The following is a 21673-nucleotide window of genomic DNA, read 5'->3' as shown; positions in this document are numbered from 1 at the left end:
TATGAAGAGGGTGAGAAAAACCAATATAAAAAAGTCTTGAGGAGCTCTGCTCACTTAAAAAGTGCCATTTTTAGTCAACTTAGAATATTCAATATGGCATATGCTACTCTGTGCTCTAGAGGCCACACCTAGCAAGTCACCACTAAGGGTTAAGTGAGACAAGCCCAGTTAAGAGGTTTGGCCCAACCCTCAGTCTTCATTCCCCACATAAGGGGACTTACTGAGTACCTTATACAAAAAGGAGGAGACAAAGTGGTAAATTGGAAAATGGTTTCTGCTTTAAAACATTTAAGGTTATTTCACCATGATGCTGCCAGAACATCTAGGATATCAAGAACATAGTGCTCTCTGAAGCTCTAAAGCTCTGATGTTGTTTTATTTTTGTCATGGGTCCTCTGGCAGTCTGTTAAAACCTTCTCAGAATAATGTTATTAAATGTATAAAATAAAATTCACAGGATTATTCCAACTAAAGTGAAATAAATATGTAATTTTTTCCTATCTAAATTCATGGGCTCCCTGAAATCTGAAAAGATTCACAGATCTCTTGGGATTCTATGGAACCCAGGTTAAGAATCTCTACTCTAACCTGAGTTCAAATCAGGACTCAGACACTTAATAATTACCTAGCTGTGTGGCCTTGGGCAAGCCACTAAACCCCATTGCCTTGCAAAAACTAAAAAAAACCCCAACAAAACAAACAAACAAAAAAAACCTCTACTCTAAAACAAACTAAGACCTTCTAGTATAAACTAAGTATTACCATCTGAATGGCAGTTGATCGTCAATCACATACAAAATAAAACGTAATGTAAATTAAAATGCACATTTTATTCTTTAAAAGTAAAATATAATCAAATCAAAGTAGTCATACGCACATCCTCAAATTGTTGATGACTTTTCTTCCCCTGGTGCCCCATTCCAAACCAAACACATCTGCTTTTACCAATAAAAACACAATATAAAGTGCTTCTTAGAGATGTCCTCAAGGTTTTCATTTTATTTCATCATGAAAAAGTGGGAAAGGCACAACATGGCATAATAGTTTTACTCTTAATTTCAGCAAGGTCCTACACAGTAGATAGTTGGTGGCAAGAACATGCCTTGGAAATGATCTATTCCTGCTCCCTGACAATGATACACTGAGCTATTATATACTGAGTATCATCATCTAGTCAGAGGCCAATCAGTCACCATGACATTCTTAAAGAGTTAATTTGATTTAAAGTCAATGGTTTATTTAGAAAATAATCTAAGTAATTAGATATAGCTAGTATTCTTTCCTCGCTACCTATGGCACATTAACAAAACCACCCAAGAGTTAAAATACTCACCACAAACATAAACACTGTGTAGAAGATGAGAGCCATGGCACTGAAGGACTGTATGGAAGCCATCATGTTCCTCTGAAGGCTCAGTGGAAGGACAATGCACAAGGAGACAACAAAGAGCAGGAATATTCGGAAGCTGCCAGTCACCTGGGAATAGATAGAAAATAGAAATGTTGATTCATCAACTTGATCTTCAAGGGGTCTTGATAAACCAAAGAAAACCAGTAATATCAGAGGACACAGGAAAACACAGGTTAAAGGAAATGGTCCAAAGCAAAAAGACAACTTTCCCACTAACTCTTAATAGTATAGAAGGGAGGCTATTTCTGTGATAAACCTATCTAGTCACTGGGTGCCACTGTTGCTCTATGGAGTGACTGCCAAGGACACTTACTAAAAGCAGAAACCTGATAATGGAAGAAAAAAAGCTAATACAAACTGAGAATATTTGAATATTTTTTATTAAAGCTATCATGGTTCAGAAAAGATGGAAGTCTTGAAATTCTGGTCTAGAAAATTAGTCAAAAACCTTAAGATTGCTATTTATTACAGCAAAAATCTTAAGTATGCAAAAATATTTAACATCGAATTTGACTGCAACCAGAACACATTTTTCTAACTTTGCAATTCCTTAGTCAATCAATAAACATTAAGTGCTTACTAGATGCCATGCAGTTAGAACTAAATAGTATCAAGGTGACATAAATATGAACCATATCAAGATCCTAAAAAATGTCTTTTCCCAAATATTTGCATATTTACTCCTAGACTTATAGCACAGTGGCAGCACATGCTTCAAATAAAAGACCTCAATATTGCAATACAGAGTTCAAATATCTATAAGGCAAAGTTAGGGGAATGGGATCATTCATTGTCTCATAAATATTTTCTTACATGTAATAAGGACATGTAGTGGAAATTAAGAGAAAATTGTGATTGCCTAGAATTTCCTCTTCTCTAATTTCCAAGGAACAAGGAAAACTTTAGGAAACAATCAATCAACAAGATTAATTAAATGCCTACTATATGCCAAATACTATATGTCAAATATTTGGTAAGTAGGAGGGCATTTGAGGCAAGGAGGACAGTCAGTTCAAAGGTGAGGAGAAAAGAAATATGGTGTCACATATGAGGAATAGTGAGAAGGAAAGTTAAGAGTGTAGAAAGGGGAATACTGTATAAGATTGGAAAGGTAGATTAGGGTCAGGTTATGAAGGGTTCTAAAAGCTAAGCAGGGGAATTTATATTTAATTCTGGAACCTATAGAGAGTCACTGGAATTTTATTGAGTAGGGAAGTGACATGGTCAGATGTTCACTTTAGGAAAATCACCTTGTAAACTGTGTCGAAAAATATATTACAAAGGGGAGAAATCAAGTAAGAGGATCTTACAGTAGTTCAGGAGAGAGATAGTAATGGCCTGAACTACAACTGTGGTCATGTAAGTAGAAAGAAAGGGACAGATTTAAGGTTAAAAAAAAAATTAGTAACTAACTGGAGATGTGGAATGAGGGAGAATGAGGAGTCAGTGATGGGTAGTGAATGATTTGGAGGTAAAATTAATTGGCTTTAGAATTTTTCAGTAAAATAACATTTTCATTTGAAGTTGTTTTCAAACTGTGGAAAGTCATAACTAAAAATTTAAAAATAGGGATCATCCTTAACAGAAGCATATCATAAATTTCTCTTAAAGTACCCAATTTCAGCATTTATAGTTATCACTGTAATTATTCCCCTCCATGTTAGATGGTGACACCAAAGAAACAAAAGCCACCAATTCATACATAAGGATACATGCAGACCACACATTAACTTAACTTTAAAATATAATTATCTAAATTTTATTGTGTTTTTAATTATCTTTAAATTTTTATTTATTTAAGGCAATGGGATTGTGACTTGCCCAAGGTCACACAGCTAGGCAACTGTGTGTTTTTAATTATTTTGCTAAATATTTTCCAATTACAATATGGCTCCATATGATTGACATCCCCTATATGAGGAATAACCTCTATTCATGCCATTTTAATCAATTTCTTCATTGTTACAGAGTCAAAGTATAGGAGATTACTTGATAGTTGCACTTCAAGAAATAAAGCTAACCAAATGCAAATTATTAGTCAATACTTAAACAATTATACTACAGCCAGAGCAGTTTTTAAAATCATTTCAACCACAGAACTAATTTGATCCTCAAATCAAACTAAGACAAGAACGGGGATGAAGCATCGATAATACAGGTAAGGAAACTGGGTAATGAAAAACTGAATTAATTCATCTAAGGTCACATCAGTGGTAGGGCATAATAAAGATGCTATATCTAGTTTCAAGCACTGTCATCCTAGTTCTATTAGATGTAAATTTTCCAAAATGAATTAAATAAACTGCAATATGAATGAATTTGAATTCACGCAAATTGAAATGTCTGAAAATAAATTTACCTCAAATCCAAGCAACGGAGCAAAGAAGTTTGACCCCAAATCACCAATGACAACATAGAAGGCAATGCAGGTTCCCAACATAAGACCAATCATGCTGTAAAGACAGAAATTGGGGGTTTTAAATTATGCTTTTAAAAGATTCCATTGTTTCATCACAATCAAAACCATATCACTCTAGCAGAAAATCAGATCAAGCTCAGATTTCTAAGAAAGAATAGTGTGCTGTGAACCCTATACACATAGTACTACTGACATGTGACTTTATTCAAAGCTTAGATTTAATGAAAGATGCAATTTAGAAAGTCCAACAGTTTACAGGATGTAGATATGTTTTGTATGGTTCACCATTCTACTAAGACTGAATATTGAATAACACTAAACTTTTCTTTATATGTAGTATTATATTTTTCTCTCCACAGGAGGCTCTAAAAGTTCTTTCAGGTGCTATAAAAATGCACTGCAATGTTAGACAAGTTAAAAGAATAATCAACTACTTTCTCAAAAGGGCTGCTCACTATAATTTGCAATTTCCTAATTAAGAATTCTGAGTGCATTTTTCCCCAGAATTTTTACCATCTGACAAAATTGAATTCCAAAGGAACAAAAGAAAAATATAGCCTTTTCTAGTTAATGCCTCCTTTAAGTGGTCACATATTTGGTAATTTAACTATAGCTGAGAAGTTCCATTTTGTGGCATTAAAAAAAACTTCCTTTTTTTCATTTTTATCACTAAAACAAGTGCTTTCAAACTTGATTCTAAGCATTTTAAGAATATAAACTCAATTTTTAACCTATTTTCTAATAAGCAACTTTTTGGAGATGTATTTTTTAAAAGTTGGTACAAATTCCACAAACCACAAATATTATTTATTCTGTAATAATTTTTCAGTCTATTTTTGCTTTTAAGGACAGGTGAGAGAAAGTTATGAGAGAATCAATAAGCAAAGTAAACAGGTTACCTTGTCTCTACCAGCATTTTTCCTGCTTTTCCATAGGCATGAAATGCTTAGATTAAAAAAAAAATCATTGTTAAGTGAAACATGATTTAGATGATTCCACGTATATCAGTAACAAGTTATTGATAACACATAGGATAATTTTCAATCTTATAGAAATTCACTATTTCGGGATTTCTAGGTGTCTGAAGGATTTTGTTTCCTTTTTTGTAACTACTATCCACAAATCAAATCAAAACCACATTAAAAAAAAGAACAAAGCAAGGGATAGACATGAGGCAGGTTCTTTTTTTTCACTCTTAAAAAAAGTCATTGCAAAGTAGCAGTTTCCCACACATGGCAACCATTAAAAGAAAGTCTGCTTGAAATAGAAAATATGCATGTATAGATGCTGTGTGGCCAAAAAAAAAAAAGGCACTGCAGTACAAAATTTCAATCAGATTTCTTTTTTTTCCCTTTGTAGCCTGTTATAACTGAACCGCCTGATGTTGCTTAGAAAAACTGAGATGGTGCCCAGAATGTTTGGTCCCATCACCAGAATCCCCAGCTCTCACAGCCCACACCAAAAGGAATTTTTATTCCAATGTTTTTATTTTTAATCCTTTGGTCAGAGTTTGTAGCAGAAAATGAAGAATATCCTTTCTATTTCTTCATTTGGAGAAGGAAAAGGACTCAGAAAGCTCATGTTTGTATTTTTAAAGATAGATTCCTGAAGAAGTAGGCAACACATTCCATTTCTTTGTATTTTATTAACATATATCATTCTAGCATCAATTCTCTTGTCATTTACCTTAATACAAATCACATGGTTTAAAAAGAGCTTGGCTTGCCTTCCTGATGATGGTATATATTCAAGTAGCTGAGAAATCTAAAATTGTTCACTTCAGCAAGTTTCTCCCATGACCTTACCAGCTCTATTATAATCCCAGTGTTCCCAAATGATCAGTCTTTAAGAGGGAAAAGTCAAGGTCTTTGAGGAAGAGACCAAAAGAAGAATATGTTTGTGAATGGAAAGGAAAGGAAGAAGCAGCTCCTGCCACAGTCAGCTGCCCAGATTTCCTGATTCTCTTTTTCCTCTTTTACCACAAAGGGCAGGCCCCTTGAAAAGAAAGCAGGAAAGAACAAGCTTATTTCCTCTGAAGGGCCTGGAAAACAGTCCTCTTTTCTTTTGAGTATCTGTCTAGAAAACAAGACATTTGCTTTCTGATTTGTAAGGTGTTGGCTAAAAGGAAGAAAAGACCAGAAATGCACAAAGATTTTTGCTTAGACCTTGAAGAAAGGAAAAAAATCTTCTTTTAGAAATATACTAAAGAAATTGTTTCCGAAAGATTTTCAGCACCTTAGAACTAGCTGATAAAGTTTTTTTACATCAAGTGGAAATCTATGTACAATGATGATTATGCTAATGTTAACTAAGTGACTTTAATTTTTTTAATACAAGATTTACTATTAGATAGTCCTATTAGTCATTTGTCTATTAGCCAACAGTCAGTTTACTGCCAAAGATGAAAAATAGTCTTAAGTTGAAGAACTCACAATCATAATGAATAAATCAGCTACTTTTCTGAATACAAGCTTTAATGCACCAAACCAAGTTGTTCTCAAGGTCCTAAGTGTTTTTTTTCCTTCTCTAGAAGGACAGCAGTTCCCTAAAAGAGATTGTGCAGTATAATATAATTAGTAAAGCTGGTCCTGACTAAGAAAAGTCAGGAATTAAGTGTTTGCATGGGGAAAAAATAAAAAAAATCCAAAAAGTGGTTTTCCTAGGAAGTCTTCCAAAGGAATCAGTAGGTGTCACTTTCTTCTCATTAAATGACTATACTAGTACCCTACCATAGTCAAAAAGCTGAAAGGAAACAGGACCAACCCTGGGCAAAATTATGGAGATAAGTTTTTCTCAGATTTTCTCAATTTCCCCTCTCTGTACCCTTTTTTCCATCTAATTGGCTGAAAATCCCTGCCCCTACTTTTCACTTCATTAGTCACACACTATTCCTGCTCTTTAATTTTCCCCTACCTATAAAAATAATCAATCACTTATAATATTGATTAAGATTCAATGTATTATGTTTCCAAGGTAAACTGGTAGGGAAATATTTTGGGGAACAAGAACTATATCTTTTTTTTAATTTTATTTTTTTTTAAGATTTTGCAAGGCAAACGTGGTTAAGTGGCTTGCCCAAGGCCACACAGCTAGGTAATTATTAAGTGTCTGAGGCTGCATTTGAACTCAGGTACTCCTGACTCCAGGGTCGGTGCTCTTATTCACTGTGCCACCTAGCCACCCCCAGAACTATATCTTACTTAAATCATACCGACTTTCAATGTTGATCCTAAAAGTAAACAAGTCTTGGGGGTAGAGGCGGGGGGGGAAGGTGATGGAAGATGTACAGATGGTGGCTTCAGTATCTGGGGCTTTTCTTACAAGTCTAATCCCCATGCTCACTCTCAAGTTTTCTCTGAAGAACTTTGGAATTGTGAGACATGGGAGACTCTAACAAAGGGCTGACCATCCTGGTGTGCTCACAACATAGAAGGCCCTGTGCTCTATGAGCAATATGTAGTAATATAAGCTAATATAATCTGATCGGCCATAGTCAGACACACTGTACCTTGACCCCAATACAGTGATGTCATTTTGATTGACTCCCAGCACGATGGACAACAACCAATACCCAAACCCCAGATGTGAGCCTTTCTTCCCATGTCTTTTATTCCCCCCACCCCTTTCCCTCTCCTGGTCCCAATAAGATCAATCATTTGTCCCATTCCCTCCAACTGATCAGTCACTCCATACAGCCCTGTGAGTCAGGTTTTACTGGCTCTCACCAGTACCCTTTTTAACAATCAGGACCCCTAGTAGGTAGATGATGGGAAGCTCTAAGGACTACTAATCTCCCAGGGAGACAAATGCTCTAATAGAGTACAAACCTAAACTGTTGTAGGAAGAAAGAGGGAAAAGAAGTTGTTAAAAACCCTGCCTATTGGAAAGTTAGATTCACTTCCTTTATCTTTTAACCTATGTGAACATCAACAGATGAGAAAAAGATTAAACTGTAACTCAGCCTCAGTTTCCTCATTTGCAAAATAAGGATAACAGCACTTATTTCATAGGGTTGCTATGAGGATCAAAATTGAAAAATACATAAAATGCTTTTCGAAACTTAAAAGTTCTATATAAATGGAAATGTTATTAGGCTAATAACAGATATTAGAGAATAATGGTTCACATCTATATAGTACTTTTTAAATTAAAAAGAACTAAAATAAACAAGCTGTCCCAATCTCCCTAGCAGGTCAATTCCAAGAGACAAATAAAACATCTCACTAGGTACCAAAGACATTACTTAAGGTAGGTGTTTAGCCTCTAGTTATCACATCTGGACAAGGTCCCTCTTTGCAATGAAAAATACCATTATCCCTAATTTAGAGATGAGAAAACTGAACCTCAAGAGTGACATGACTTGATTAGGGTCAGAGCTGAAGCTCAAACCTAGGTCTTATGACTATAGAATGCCCAGGATTCTATCTGATTTCACTGGGTGAAAGTTAATCATTTCCACTGACTAGTTTGCTTGATTACTATGAAATATGAGAGGTAATACAGTCTTTTGGATAGAGAATCCACCTGGAAGGCCTTGAGACTCAGATCTCTTTAAGATCTTGTGTAAAGTGGCTTAACTTCTCATTATTACAAGCAATCCTCTAAGCGAAGAGTGATCATAAGGGGGACTGAACTGCAGAGGCAAAGGAAGTTTTCTCACATGGAATTTCCTTATGTTAATGAAATTATAGGTCTAGTTTCTATTCCTAGTATGTGATATAATAATGATTACATGTACTGAATGCTGTATGTAAGTTTGCATGTTTGCAATACTATGTTATGTTTATAGATGACTGGCTCTCCTAGTTTGTCATCCTGTGGTAGCAATTTAGAGGGGACACCGGTGCTGAGGGTGCTGACAAAAGTGAATCGTTCAAACATTTAAACATTTAAAAAAAGTTTTATGGGAAAAAATGAAAAGTTTACATAAAATTAGAAATTAGTAGGTAAAACTTTCAATAAAATTGTAAAGTATGATGATCTGAAAAAAAATTGAAAAGCACCAAAATGCTTAAGATTGGCAAAGTTCACTGCTGCATCACTATGACAGTGGTAACTGTGGAAGAATGATATGCTAAGTCTATAAGCTAGTGCATTTCTGGAACCCAGATGCAAGGCCATATTAAACCTATTCAAATTTAACATTTCAGAACAACTTATCAGGTTGCTTTGTATCTTTTCAAACTGCAAGATACTCCCACAGAATCAGCTTTAAGACTGAAAAGCTCTCCTCTAGATGTACTAGTGTACAAGTAACTATTGACTAAGATTAACTGTTCAACAATTGAACCTGCATATAGTAGGAAACAGTATAAAAAGGTTACCAAAAACATCTTTGCTTTCCATTAAGTCCCTTTTTCTTATAAAGGCTCTCTCCCAGGAAGATGAAATACAGAATAAACCTTTCAGTTTTTCTCTGCATTTGAGAAAAAAGAGATAACCCAGTATTTCCCCCAAAGAACCAGGAAATTTGCTAATCCCTTTATACTAGAGTTCCTTGGTTTCAGAAATCATAGAGGAGATTCTCATCTCTTTACATAGAAGCTAGAGCTCTTCATTTCTATGAAGTGGACACAGCAACTGAAAAGGACAGCACAAAGGACAGCAAATGCTGTATAGGACTAGGCCTAATGAAACTTTCTGGGGAGTCCAGATTATTCAAGTAATTTTCTTTGATATTAGGCATAACTTTCATGAGTCTGAGGGTTTACTTCTTCCTTATTTTTTTTGGATTCCAGTAGGTACACTTAGGTACAAGTCACACTGTGCGGCTAAATGCTAAACCCTAGGCAGTCAATGCAATGGGGGTATCCATCTGTCAGCAGCATGGTCACTGAACAGAATAAACATTTTCTTTATATCTTTTGCATTTGTCAGAAACCAAACCACTTTGGACCAAATAGTCAGCCAAAGAAATGATAAGATATACAAGATAACAATGAGAGAAGCCAAGAAAACATTTCTGCAAAAGGAACAATGTGAGGGACATTCTTAAGCAGAGTATCGTAGCATAAATGCTGAAGAAATGCTTCCCATTCTGTTCCTATAAGAAGCTGTTTCAACATGAATTTCTGGCTTTGTGTCTTTGTACTAAGGGTCAAGCTCATCTGATCAGGGGTAAATGTTATTTCTATGACTTTATCGAACACACCCATTCTTTATCAGCAAAAAAAAGGGGGTAGGGGGAGAGGAGGGAAGAAAAGGGCACAAAACTTTTATCTTGAGAATTTTAGCAGGGGTCATAAATAAATGTTAGTATATTGATGGCAATGTCAAATTACAAAGTGGAAAGAAAAGAATTATGATCAAATTTGCCAAAAATTCACACATGAATTTTACAGATGCTTCTGTCAGCTACTTAGAACTCTGTACACTATTTCCTCTCACCTTCTTCTCCTCCTTTTGCTATGTGTACTTATATAGTTGCAATCCAGAAAGTTGACACTCCCTGCCAGGCACTCTGTTGGCAGAACCTAATGTCCTCAGGACACATGGGTAGAGAAACTAGTGGCTTTCATTTGGAGACCAATAACTTTCACCAGACACCCACAATGCCAACTCCTGAGAATTTGTATTTTGATATTTCAACACCCACTTGGAAATGAAATCCAATCAAAATAATTCTGAGCCTTTGCTTTTGAAAAGACAGAAGTTTTCATTGGGTAGAATGAAAGAGGAAGCAAGAAGACAAGATTAATAGCACTGTTAAGTCATATAAGTGATAAAATATTCCAAATTGAAATGTCTTTCAGAAAGCAGAAAAAGATAAATGTTTTGCTTCTTTTGATGAAAAGAGAATTTCAAGAAAAAAAGAAGTGAAGGGATGAAAAGTAAAACTAAGAATATCAAGGTTACTTTATCAAGTATATGAAGTTCACCTCCTCCTTAAAGAAACAAAGAAAAACAAGTGGATTACTTAAAACCTTCTCACCAGTAAAGATGGCTAAATACTACAATTTATCAGACATAGACTTTGAGCTAGAAGAGCCCTCTGATCTGACTACATCTAACTGCCTTATTCCACAGAAAAGCAAACTGAAGAACAGAAAGGGTAAGTGACTTACTCAGGTTCACACAGCTAATATGTATCTGAGTTTGAACCAGGTTTTTCCAATTCCAAATTCAGTACTTATATACTCTAGGAAGTATATACTCAAGAAAAGTATAAGCATTGATATCCATGGAAAAAGAGCTTTAAGAATTAAGTCCAAAGGATAATTTAGATCTTTAAATTCTAATACTTGACAATAAAGTTTCACAGTGCTTTTGTACATCACTCACTCAATAATTATCTGCTGATTTCAAGGGCTGAAATTCTCACCTAAGCCTGCATAGGTCCTGCGTTTGCTAAGGCTGGCTGACTTCACCAAGAACATGCAGGACTGGTGTGTCATCCAGGAACAGAAAATCAACAGTACAGCTCCCAGGATAATGCCACACTAGAGGGTTCAAAAAGAAAAGAGAGATACCATCACAAAAATGATAAAACATTTTTCTCAGATTTATCACACACATACATATATTTATTTCTCCTTATTTATTTAGCTCAGAGCTATAGGAATTAGAAAAAATGCAAGATTAGTTCAATTTTACTTACCTGTCCATAAAAGTATTTATTAAACCCCTACTATGTGTGAGACACTGAGAATAAAAAGACAAAAACAAAACTGTCCCTTCCCAAAAGAATTGCTCCCCAAACTAATCTGCTATGATCTTTGGGAAAAGCAACAAATTGATGTCATCTATCAAAGGAAAATCCTTTTAGGTTTTCACTTTCCTAATCCTCCCCCCCCCCAATTTAATTATGCCAGTGGACTGTCTTCTGGTTATGAACCAGTTCTCTGGTTCTTTGCTTATTTATTTTAATCTGTTACTTTCTGTATTAGTTATATTAACTACTAATATTAATAATAAGGCTAAGGCACTGGAAGAAAAAGTTTCAAATGAAACAAAAACCTGAACAAAAAAAAAATTACAAACTAATGTACAAAATTACTAAAATGACCCAGATCACTCTCTCTCACTATTTAATCTTACTGCTGAAGTAAGATGGAAAAATATCTACACTTTAGAGAATAGCTAAAACAAAATCTTGAAATACATTAAAATAAAAGCATAGGTGTTGTATACAACTAGTGGTACTCAAAATAGGCAGAAATGATGAGAAAATGACATTCACAGTGATAAAGTATAATATGGTGGAAAGTACAGTTAACTAGTAGTGAACAAAATGACCTCACCATTGTGTGACTTTGGACAACCTCTCTGAGCTTCTATTTATTCACTGAGAGAAACAGCTAGCAAGAGACAATCTCATCAATCCTTCTAACACTTTGATCTTCAAAAATATCCACCACTGAAACTACAAATTCCAGAATGAAATGTTCTAAAGAGAGGAGGGGGACGGGCAGCTATGTGATGCAGTGGGTCTTGGGGTCAGGAGTACCTGAGTTCAAATTCGGCCTCAGACACTTAATAATTACCTAGCTGTGTAGCCTTGGGCAAGCCACTTAATCCCATTGCCTTGCAAAAGCCTTAAAAAAAAGGGGGGGGGGATAAAACTGCAGTGTATACTGGACTTGTGGTAGTCAATAAATCCTTTCAGATAGAAAAACTGATATCTGAAACAATGTTTATAATCATGTGCCCCCAGAGCTCAAACAAGATGCCAGTATGGCCTTCGGCCACTTTTGCCCTAGGCAAAGTAAAGAATAGGGTACTTTAAATTTGGGGCAGCTAGGTGAAGTGGCCCTGGAGTCAGGAGGACCCGAGTTCAAATTCTGCCTCAGCCACTTAAAAATTACCCAGCTGCATGACCTTGGGTAAATCATTTAATCCCATTGCCTTGCAAACACCAAAAAAAAAAAAAAAAAAAAAGAATGAGCTGCTTTATATTTGCTAAACAATTCAGAAGTCTAACTTGCTAATAATTCTAGAAGCTCTCTCACTACAAAATATTGGTCACTTCCAAGATTGAAAACTTTTCATTAATTTTTTTTTTAAAACTTTTTGATTTTTTTCCAAAAGAAGAAAATTTCAACATTCTAAATTTAAATAAGTTATCAGTAGTGGTTTCATTAACCTATTCAACAAATATTGAAGATAATCTAGTGATCAGGGGACAGTGAAAGATCTTGAGAGTAATGCCTAATTTAGCTAAGATGAGTTCCCAGAACTCATGGAGTTTAATATAACAAAATAGACATACATAAAATTAAAAATACAATGGAGAAGTATAAAACAGTATGAGATAAAGGGGAAGACGGGGAAGGAAACTTCCAAAGTACTCTTTAATATATTGTCTCATTTGAGTCCTACAAGAACCCTTGAGGTAAAAACCTTAACTATTTTACTCCTACTTTATAGAAGAAGAAACTGGGACCCAAAAGATCAAGGTACATGGCCACAAAGCTAGAAAGTATCAGAGGTAGGATTTTAACAGTCTTCTTGACTCTAGGTGAAGCACTCTATCCACTATCATTATATATGAAAAATGAAGTGAGGTCTGGATGTTTTGCAGATACTGTATGTGCTGCAAAAGTTGTGTTAGTTTTCTAGTTTCATGAGGGATCTAGAAAACTTTCTATTATTACAGATTTAGAACTAGATGGGACTTCAAAGATCATCTAATCAACAAAGATAAATCTCACAGAAAAAGAACCTAGAGAGGCAAAAGAAGCACAAAGTTATACAGGTCCAGACAGATCCAGAATTCAGTACATAAAGAGTGAGAAGGATGTTGGAAAGTCAGCAAGGCACTATATGTAGAATGATTTGAATGCCCAGTGAAGTGATAATGGTATAATGGTGGGCAATAGAGTACATGGAAGATTTTTTTTTTTTAACAAACATAACCAGGTCCTTACATAAGAAAGATTATTCTGGCAGTAATATAAAGGATAACCTGGAGAGAGAAGGAAGTAGAGATGCTTAGACTTTATCAATAGTCTAAAGGTGGTAAAATGTTTTCAAATCAGTTTATTAATCTTTGAAAAATAAAATACTTATAAATTCTACTACATAGAGTTGTGATTCACTATGAGAGAGCCTTCTCTTCCTCCAAACCCACCTTCAGCTCTAATACCATATTCTCCTTCAATGGCTACCTTGCCTTTAAACACTGTTTATTTATTCTATTTATACTTATTGTACTTGTCTCTCTATTAGAATGTAAAATCTTTAAGGGTACAAATGATTTCATTCTTTGTATTTCCAAAGTCAAGCACAATATCTGGTCTATAGGAGGTGTTTAATAAATGCTTGTTGATTTGTAAAATCCAAAAGTGCTACTTAAGTCCCAGCTCCATTACTATTACACCAGAAATAAAAACATGTTTTGGGACAGAAAAATAGCTTTAATTTTGATTTACTTCTATCTCATCCTGGAGAGAGTGGGCAAGGGAATGAGGAGACTGGTGCCCATTTTCTCTTTTCAAAAACCTCATTTTTCAAAGGAAAATAGGAACATTTTAATGATTTTTTTTTTAAATATGAAAATGTGAAACTAAAAAAAAAATGCACATTTTCAATTGAAAGTTTTATACCATATAGTCTGGTCTGATTTTATCCACAAGGCTACATAAGATTTACTGTTTAATAGGAGTTCTTTTCTCTGTGACACTTCACTGTCTGATTCTTATCATAGTCATTTTCCTTCCTTCATGAGGAAGCAGCCCTCTTCTCAACTTCTTAGTCAAAGTTCATTTTCCTGTTAGAAAGATATCAAGATATGAATCAGGAATTCTGTCTTTACAATATTAGCACAAGGATAATTAAAATAATAAAAATTTGGAAGCATGTCAATTCTCTTTGCCATTTAATTTTTTATTATTTTTTATTTTTTTATAGAAGCTATCACCTAATCAATTACATATTTTGCACATAGTAGGTACTCAATAATTTTTTATAAGATTGTAAGATGTATAAATGTATTTGTTCTCTTAAATTACTGCCTGATTTTCACTCAGTAAATTTTTTATGCTTCTACTACATACATAGATATTGAAAACTAAAGTTGATAATTTTAGAAATATCTTCAAAAAGATAAATTCCCCCCTCTCTCACAAAGTTTATTCTGATCTTTGGAAATTTATAATACAGTTGCAGCAATGAAACATAATATCAGATATAATTAAGTTACAAATACAAGGCAGTAGTATATATCTATACACATTTGATATATGTACTATATAAACACACATATATGTGTGTATGTGTCTGATTCAAAATCACATATAGAATACATACCTCGGAGTTCCAGTTGCAGAAATGAGCCATAATAACACAAGTTACAAGGAAATACTCCTTTCTGTGTGTGTTTGTATATACATATATATGTTTGTAATTGTTAAAATGAGTATAGAATATCTCAGGAATTCAGGAATAGGAGAGAGAAATGTAAGATATAGTTGACTGTGAAGGAGAAAGGATTTGAGATGGGCCCTGAATAATCAGGATTTGTATAATCAATCAATAGATATTGCTTAAATGCCTACTATATATGCCAGTCACTTTGGTAGGTGCTGGAGATACAAATACAATGAATGAAACAACTCTTACTCATAAAGAGTAGATTTACATTCTAATAGAAGACATGGGAGACCACAAGGCCAAGTATATTTTGTGTTTATATATTTATATATACACATGTAGATAGAATATGGAGAGAATACAAAAAATATGAAGTAATTAAAAACAAAGTATTTTGAGGAGAGCACTAGCAGTTGAAGAGATCAGGAAAAGATTCATGTAGGATGTGGTGTTTGAGTCTTGAAGGAGAAAGATTCTACAAGGCATAAATAAGGAGGAAATGAATTCTAGGTATGGCTGATGTACAATGCAAAGAAACAGAGATGGGAAATGGAATTTCTATTTGATTCTAGTGGCAACAGGAAATCACTGTACTTTATTGAGTAAAGAATAATATGGTACAGAATAATGTGTTTAAAGAAAATCTTTGGCAGAAGGGTAGGGCAGGGAGACCAATTTGGAGGCTGTTTCAATAATCAAGGCTACAAATGATGAGCGTGGTTGTGGGTAGAGAGGAGTTGGAAATGAAGCAGAATGGAAAAATCTGGCTATTGATCAGACATGTGGGGTGAGAGAGGGTAAAGAGGATAGGTGGGAACTAAAACCAAGGCTACAAACATGCAAGAAGGGAAGGGAAAGGGAATAAGCATTTAAAGAGCATTAAATGTTTTTACAACTGTTATCTCATTTGATGCTCACAATAGGTATTGTTGCTCTCATTTAACATCTGAGGAAATTGAGGTAAACAGAGGGTAAGTAACACATAGGTAGTAGAACTGTCTGAGGCTAGATTTTAATTCAGGTATTCCTAATCAGGCTCTGAAATCTATCCACAATGCCATAAACTTTCTCTAAGACTGAAAAATATAGGGAAGGGTTTGGGAGGTTGGGAGTTTGAGAAATTTTTGGGACATCCAGTTTAAAATGTCCAACAGTCAATAGGTTATGTAGGATAGACGTTCAGAGGAGAGTGCAGGGATGGATATGTAAATCTAGTAATCATATGTATGTAGATTATAATAATTAAATACTTGAAATATGACAAGATCACCAAGAGAGAGAATATTTAAAGAGATGAGGCCTAGGGAAGACCTGGGGGGGTATGATCTGGATGATGAACCAGCAAAGGAGATTAGTGCCACAAATAGTGCCATGACAAAGTGCAGAGTAAAGAATAAAGGATAATCAGGAATACGGCAACAGAATAGTTGAAGCAAATGAGTGTTAAAAAAAACTATCAGAGGTTTTGACTATTGGTATCTTGGTAACTTTGGGGAAAAAAGTATTTACTCTCATAAGTAGAGAAAAGAAATTCCAGTATTCTTTTTCCTTTGCTTTAACTGAAACTTTTTTCATAAGTTGAACAACAATGTCTCAAACTAACTTCTTAGTTTGAGAAGGAATGGTAAAATGAATGTAAACATGAAGACCTGAAAGATGAATCAGAAGAACATTTATCCTTCATGTGGATCCTGATAAAACTATAGTACTGAAATGTTCCATTTAAACTTAAAGTGGGAATGTGTCATAAAAAAAAAATCACATTATCCGTTTTCTGAGAAGTTTGTATGAGAATGAAAGAAATACATATCTGAGAAGTAATTGCTTTATCATTAAATAGCATTATTTGAGTACTTGGCTGAGCAGGCAAGAATTTAACATACATATATATATATATATATATATATATATATATATATATATGGAACTTCAAACTTCTGAAACAAATCAAAATAAAATTGCTTTTTAATGGACACTTTCCATTTCAGAAGATATTCATGTTTTAATCATCTTTGGCTTAATCACTAACTTTTAGAAAGCCAATATAGGTCTCTTTCCTCTGAACTTTCAGGTCTCACCAAACCTTAATTTGTTGATGTGATGATAACTGGAATAATCTGACAAATGCTTGCCCCTACAGGTCTCCTCGGTGTTAAAAATCAAACAAAAATTTTCAGGTGTACCAAGGGCACTTACTATATTAGGAATCCAATTACATTAGAATTTTATATTAGCTGTCCTTAAAATCTTTTACTTACAGATCAAAAATGTATTCTTGGGCAGCTAGGATAGAGCACCAGCCTGAGTTCAAATGTGGCCTCAGACACTTAATGACCTAGTTGTGTGACCTTGGGCAAGCCACTTAACCCCATTGTCTTGCAAAAACTAAAAAAAAAAAGTATTCTTCCTTAACTCTGTGGATGGTAGAATTAAGTCTAGATGACCAGTGAAGTTTCCTTCAACTCTGAATATTCTCCAATCTAGTTCCATTTACAGTAATTTGGGTACAAAAGGCTCTTTTGTTCACGAGTAAAATAAAAATGTGTTTCTAATATGTGAGGGAATATACACAAAATAGAAAGATGTTTGCTCTACCCTGAGTGTAAATGTAGATGTCTGCGGGTTACATAGCAGTCGTAGGCTTTGGGTGAACCACCCAGCCAATCTTTTTCCCCCAAGTCAATTACTACAAAAAAAAAACACCAAAAAGTTCAAATCCGGTCTCAGACACTTAATAAAAACCCAGCTGTGTGGCCTTGGGCAAGCCACTTAACCCCATTTGCCTTGCAAGAAACTAAAAAAAACAAAACAAAACCAGGGATTCCTACCTAGAAGGGCAGATGGTCCCATTTTCCCACAGAACTAGGGTAGTCCCGGGGGCAGAAGCCAGGGGCAGGGTGGCAGACTCACCTGTTTAAAGCAGTAGGGCATGGTGAGCACACTGACCCCCACAATGCTGTTGACAATGTTCATGATCAGCCCCCAGTTGGACGCTGCCACCGTGGCCATGGCTGAAGAGGGCAGGGTCTACAGCCCCTCTCTTCTGGCCCCAGCCCGAGATGGAGGGGGAGGTGGCACTGGGGAAGCCAAGGAAAGGGGGAGGGGAGAAGCGCGGCGCCCTCAGCAGAGCAGGGGGGCAGGGGTCATGAGTCTTCCTCCATGGGCCCCCACGGAATGCCCTGGCCGGGGTGCGCTGGCTGGGGAGCGGGGCCGGGAAGGGAGGGCGCTGTCAGAGCCCGAGCTAGGGTAGGTGCAGGAGCGGGTGCGGGGAAAGGGGAGATAAGCCTGAAAAGGAAGGAGTCGGGGCCCGGCTGGAAGGAAGAGGGTGAGGGCAGGGAGCGGGCGCGGAGCGCGGTGCTTCAGCCTCCCGAGTCCTCCACGCTTCGCGACTGCTTCATGGCCTGCCCTCTCTCTGCCCGCGTCCGCCGCGGAATACGCGACCACCGCTTCGCCCGGGACACCTCAGCCCGGGCTCCCTCTCAGCCTCATCCACACAAACTTCCGGCTTCCCCGGGCTGGCTTCCAGGAAGTGACGAAAGGCAGGATCCGACCGGGCGGGAGTGGGCAGGACGGAAAGCTGCGTGGACCAATGACAAAGGCGGAAGGAGAGGGGGGGGCTGGACGGAGAGAGAAGGAACTCGTGTGGGCCAATGAGATGGTGAGGATGCGGTGAGGAGGCGTGGGAGATCGCGCCCTGGGGAAGTGCAGCCCGGCTTACCCACGTGGCGGCTGTGCCCCGGCATCGGCTGGCTCCGAGCGCACCCAAGTACCTGGAGCCTGCTAAGTGCCAATTCTGCAGAGACTTTTGTTAACTTTCCTTGCTCTTCGGCAGTTAGCTCAAATCGGGGCTTAAAGCGATGTTTTGCAGTGTAAAGACGAACAGACTGCCTTCTGGGGGGGGGCGTGATTAGGGAGAAAATTGTAAAATTGTAAAATTCAAAATAAATAACTTTTTAAAAAATAAAGCGCTGTTTTGTTGATTGTTGTCCAAGTCTTTAATGTCCTACTCTTTATTGGGGATTTTCTTGACAAAAGAAGCTCAAGTGGTTTGCCATTTCCTTTTCCAAGTCTATTTGACAGATGAGGAAACTGAGGCACACAGGGTGAAAGGACTTGCCCCGGGGGATACACGGCTACGAAGTGTCTGGAGTTAAATTTGAACTCGAGAAGAAAAAGCTTTTTGACTCCAGGCCCGGCACTTTATCCACTGCACCGCATAGCCGCCAGGTGGATTGTTTTAACTTTAAAAAAAGAAAAAAGACTGAAAATGTTAATGATTCAGGATGAACATTAAAGTTTGTCCTGGCACATTCTCACCTCCCTCACTGGTTCCTCCTTTCAGTCTTGCCCAAGGAACCAATCTCTGTTGGTATTTTGCATCCACATAGATTTGGCTTGGTAGCTAGATCTGGACATTTAAAAAACACCAACTCCATATATCCAAGTCACTTACCATCATGGCCTGCTAGGCAGGGTGTTCTGATGGCCAGCTTCTCCATGGTAAAAAGTACCCACAGCAGGGCCAAGCAAAGGACAAGGAAGAATCCTTGCTTTCCAACTAGAGGCTGGGAAGGCCTTTATTGTCAATTTGGTGCCCATAAGCTAGGACTGGCTTGTCCCCAGAGGTGTCAGTTCTATGAACTAATCACTAAATAAGCACATATTAATTGCTTACCATGTGCCAGGTAATGTATTCTAGTTTGATCCAAAAGAGCATATATTCAATCTGGAGAGAGAGCATGGGAATATATAAGTTTATCAAAAACATTCAAAATAAATACAAAGTAATTTCAAGAAAGAGAAGACTGTACAATGGAGAATACCATCTGTATCCAGAGAAAGAACTGAGGAGTTTGAACAAAGACCAAGGACTATTCCCCTTAATTTAGAAAAAAAAAAAACTGATATCTTATTGTCTGATCAAGCTGTCTCTTTTACTTTATGTTTCTTTCTTAAGGATATGATTTCTCTCTCATCACATTCAATTTGGTTCAATGTATACCCATGGAAACAATGTAAAGACTGGCAAATTGCCTTCTGTGGGGGTGGGGGAGGGAAGTAAGATTAGGGGAAAAATTGTAAAACTCAAATAAAATCTTTAAAAAAAAGACAAAAAAAAGGGGGAGGCGCTGCTAGGTGGTGCAGTGGATAGAGCACCAGCCCTGGAGTCAGGAGGACCTGAGTTCACTTAATAATTACCTAGCTGTGTGGCCTTGGGCAAGCCACTTAACCCCATTGCCTTGCAAAAAAAAAAAAAAAAAAAGAGAGAGAGAGAAGACTGGGGTTCTTTCCCCCTGTTTTTCCTTTAACAATAATTTTGAGCAACATATTTGACCTTGAGCAAGCATTTTAAAAATAATTAAACATCCACTAGTTATTAACCTGGGATCTTTTAAAAAATATTTTAATAACTTTCAATATAATTGACTTCCTTTATTATACAATTTTATACATTTAAAAACAGTTTTTCTAAGAACTCCAGAGATTTCCCTAGATTGCCAAAAGGCTCCTCAATATAAAGAAAAGATTTTAAAAAAATTAAAAAAAAAACAAAAAAAAATATAAAGAAAAGATTAAGAGGCCTTGTTAAAGTACAAGACCCTGAAGTTACTAGGACTCTCTGAGACTCAGTTTCTCATCTATGAAATGGGTTTAAACTGGAAGATATCTAGAGTCCCTTCTAGTTCTATGGCTCCATAAAATTCTTTATTGACTGAATGAAACATTTTTTCCCCAGGTACTTGAAAAGATTCCAGAACTAGGGCAGAGGTCTTTTCTGCACTTGTATCACTGACATACCACTGGAACACAGGAATTTCTTTAGTTGTTGGCCTAGCTGCTTGGTGATTATAATAAAAATTTTCTCCTCTCCTGTGAGGAGAAAGGATAAGTTAATAAAATGTACATAAATTTAGAACTGGAAGGGTCCTGAGATGTCATCTCAGTCCAATACCTTCTTTTTGCAGATGGGAAAAATATAAACACCCAGTGTTCTTTCCCTTACTCTAGTTTAATGTCTAGGAGGTTAAAAGGTGACGAGACAACTAATTTTCATTCCTTGACATTGGACTAAGGTGCTAGGGTGGAGGGAGAGAACATATTTGATGTGCATCTTTCCAAGTCTAGGGCTCTAATTTTACATCATCTCCTAGGGGACCCCTTTTCCTCCCTAGAATGAGGTCAGTTTTGGCTCAAGCAGAGTTGCACCACCTCCTTCATATGTCACCTAGACATCTGGATGACTTCTCAGAAATATCCTTTCCATAATCTGGGTTAATTTAGTAATGCTGACAAACATGGGGCAGTAGGGGTCTATGCCTTGCATCCATTTCTTTTCTTGTATCCTAAGGAATTAGAGATTTTAGTAAAGTGAAACTAAGTGTTTTTATGATTAAGCTGTTGGGAGTGCTACTTTCTAGGACCCTCAGGTCATTCCTATGCCTGGTTTGAAGAGCTTCAAGTAGAATTATAACCAGATCAAGGTGACTGGGGCCTTACTGAAATTTAGAGGGTGCTCTACTCTGGCATTCTTT

General features: G+C 36.5%; 1 protein-coding gene across 1 annotated transcript in view; it reads right to left on the bottom strand.

Annotated features, from left to right (window-relative positions):
- Window positions 1–18654, bottom strand: part of SLC38A10 (solute carrier family 38 member 10) — a 64185-nt gene extending 45531 nt beyond the window's left edge. The window contains exons 1-5 of the mRNA XM_074224934.1: window positions 18051–18654; window positions 11152–11269; window positions 4730–4775; window positions 3771–3864; window positions 1334–1477 (exon numbers count right to left, since the gene is read on the bottom strand). Of these exons, the coding sequence (XP_074081035.1) occupies window positions 1334–1477; window positions 3771–3864; window positions 4730–4775; window positions 11152–11269; window positions 18051–18149 (501 nt within the window). The 5' untranslated portion in view covers window positions 18150–18654. The remainder of the gene's footprint in view (window positions 1–1333; window positions 1478–3770; window positions 3865–4729; window positions 4776–11151; window positions 11270–18050) is intronic.
- Between the last annotated feature and the right edge of the window lie 3019 nt (window positions 18655–21673).

Source organism: Macrotis lagotis, chromosome 2 (assembly GCF_037893015.1).
Source record: "Macrotis lagotis isolate mMagLag1 chromosome 2, bilby.v1.9.chrom.fasta, whole genome shotgun sequence".
NCBI lineage: Eukaryota > Metazoa > Chordata > Mammalia > Peramelemorphia > Peramelidae > Macrotis > Macrotis lagotis.
This window is presented reverse-complemented; position numbering and strand designations above follow the sequence as displayed.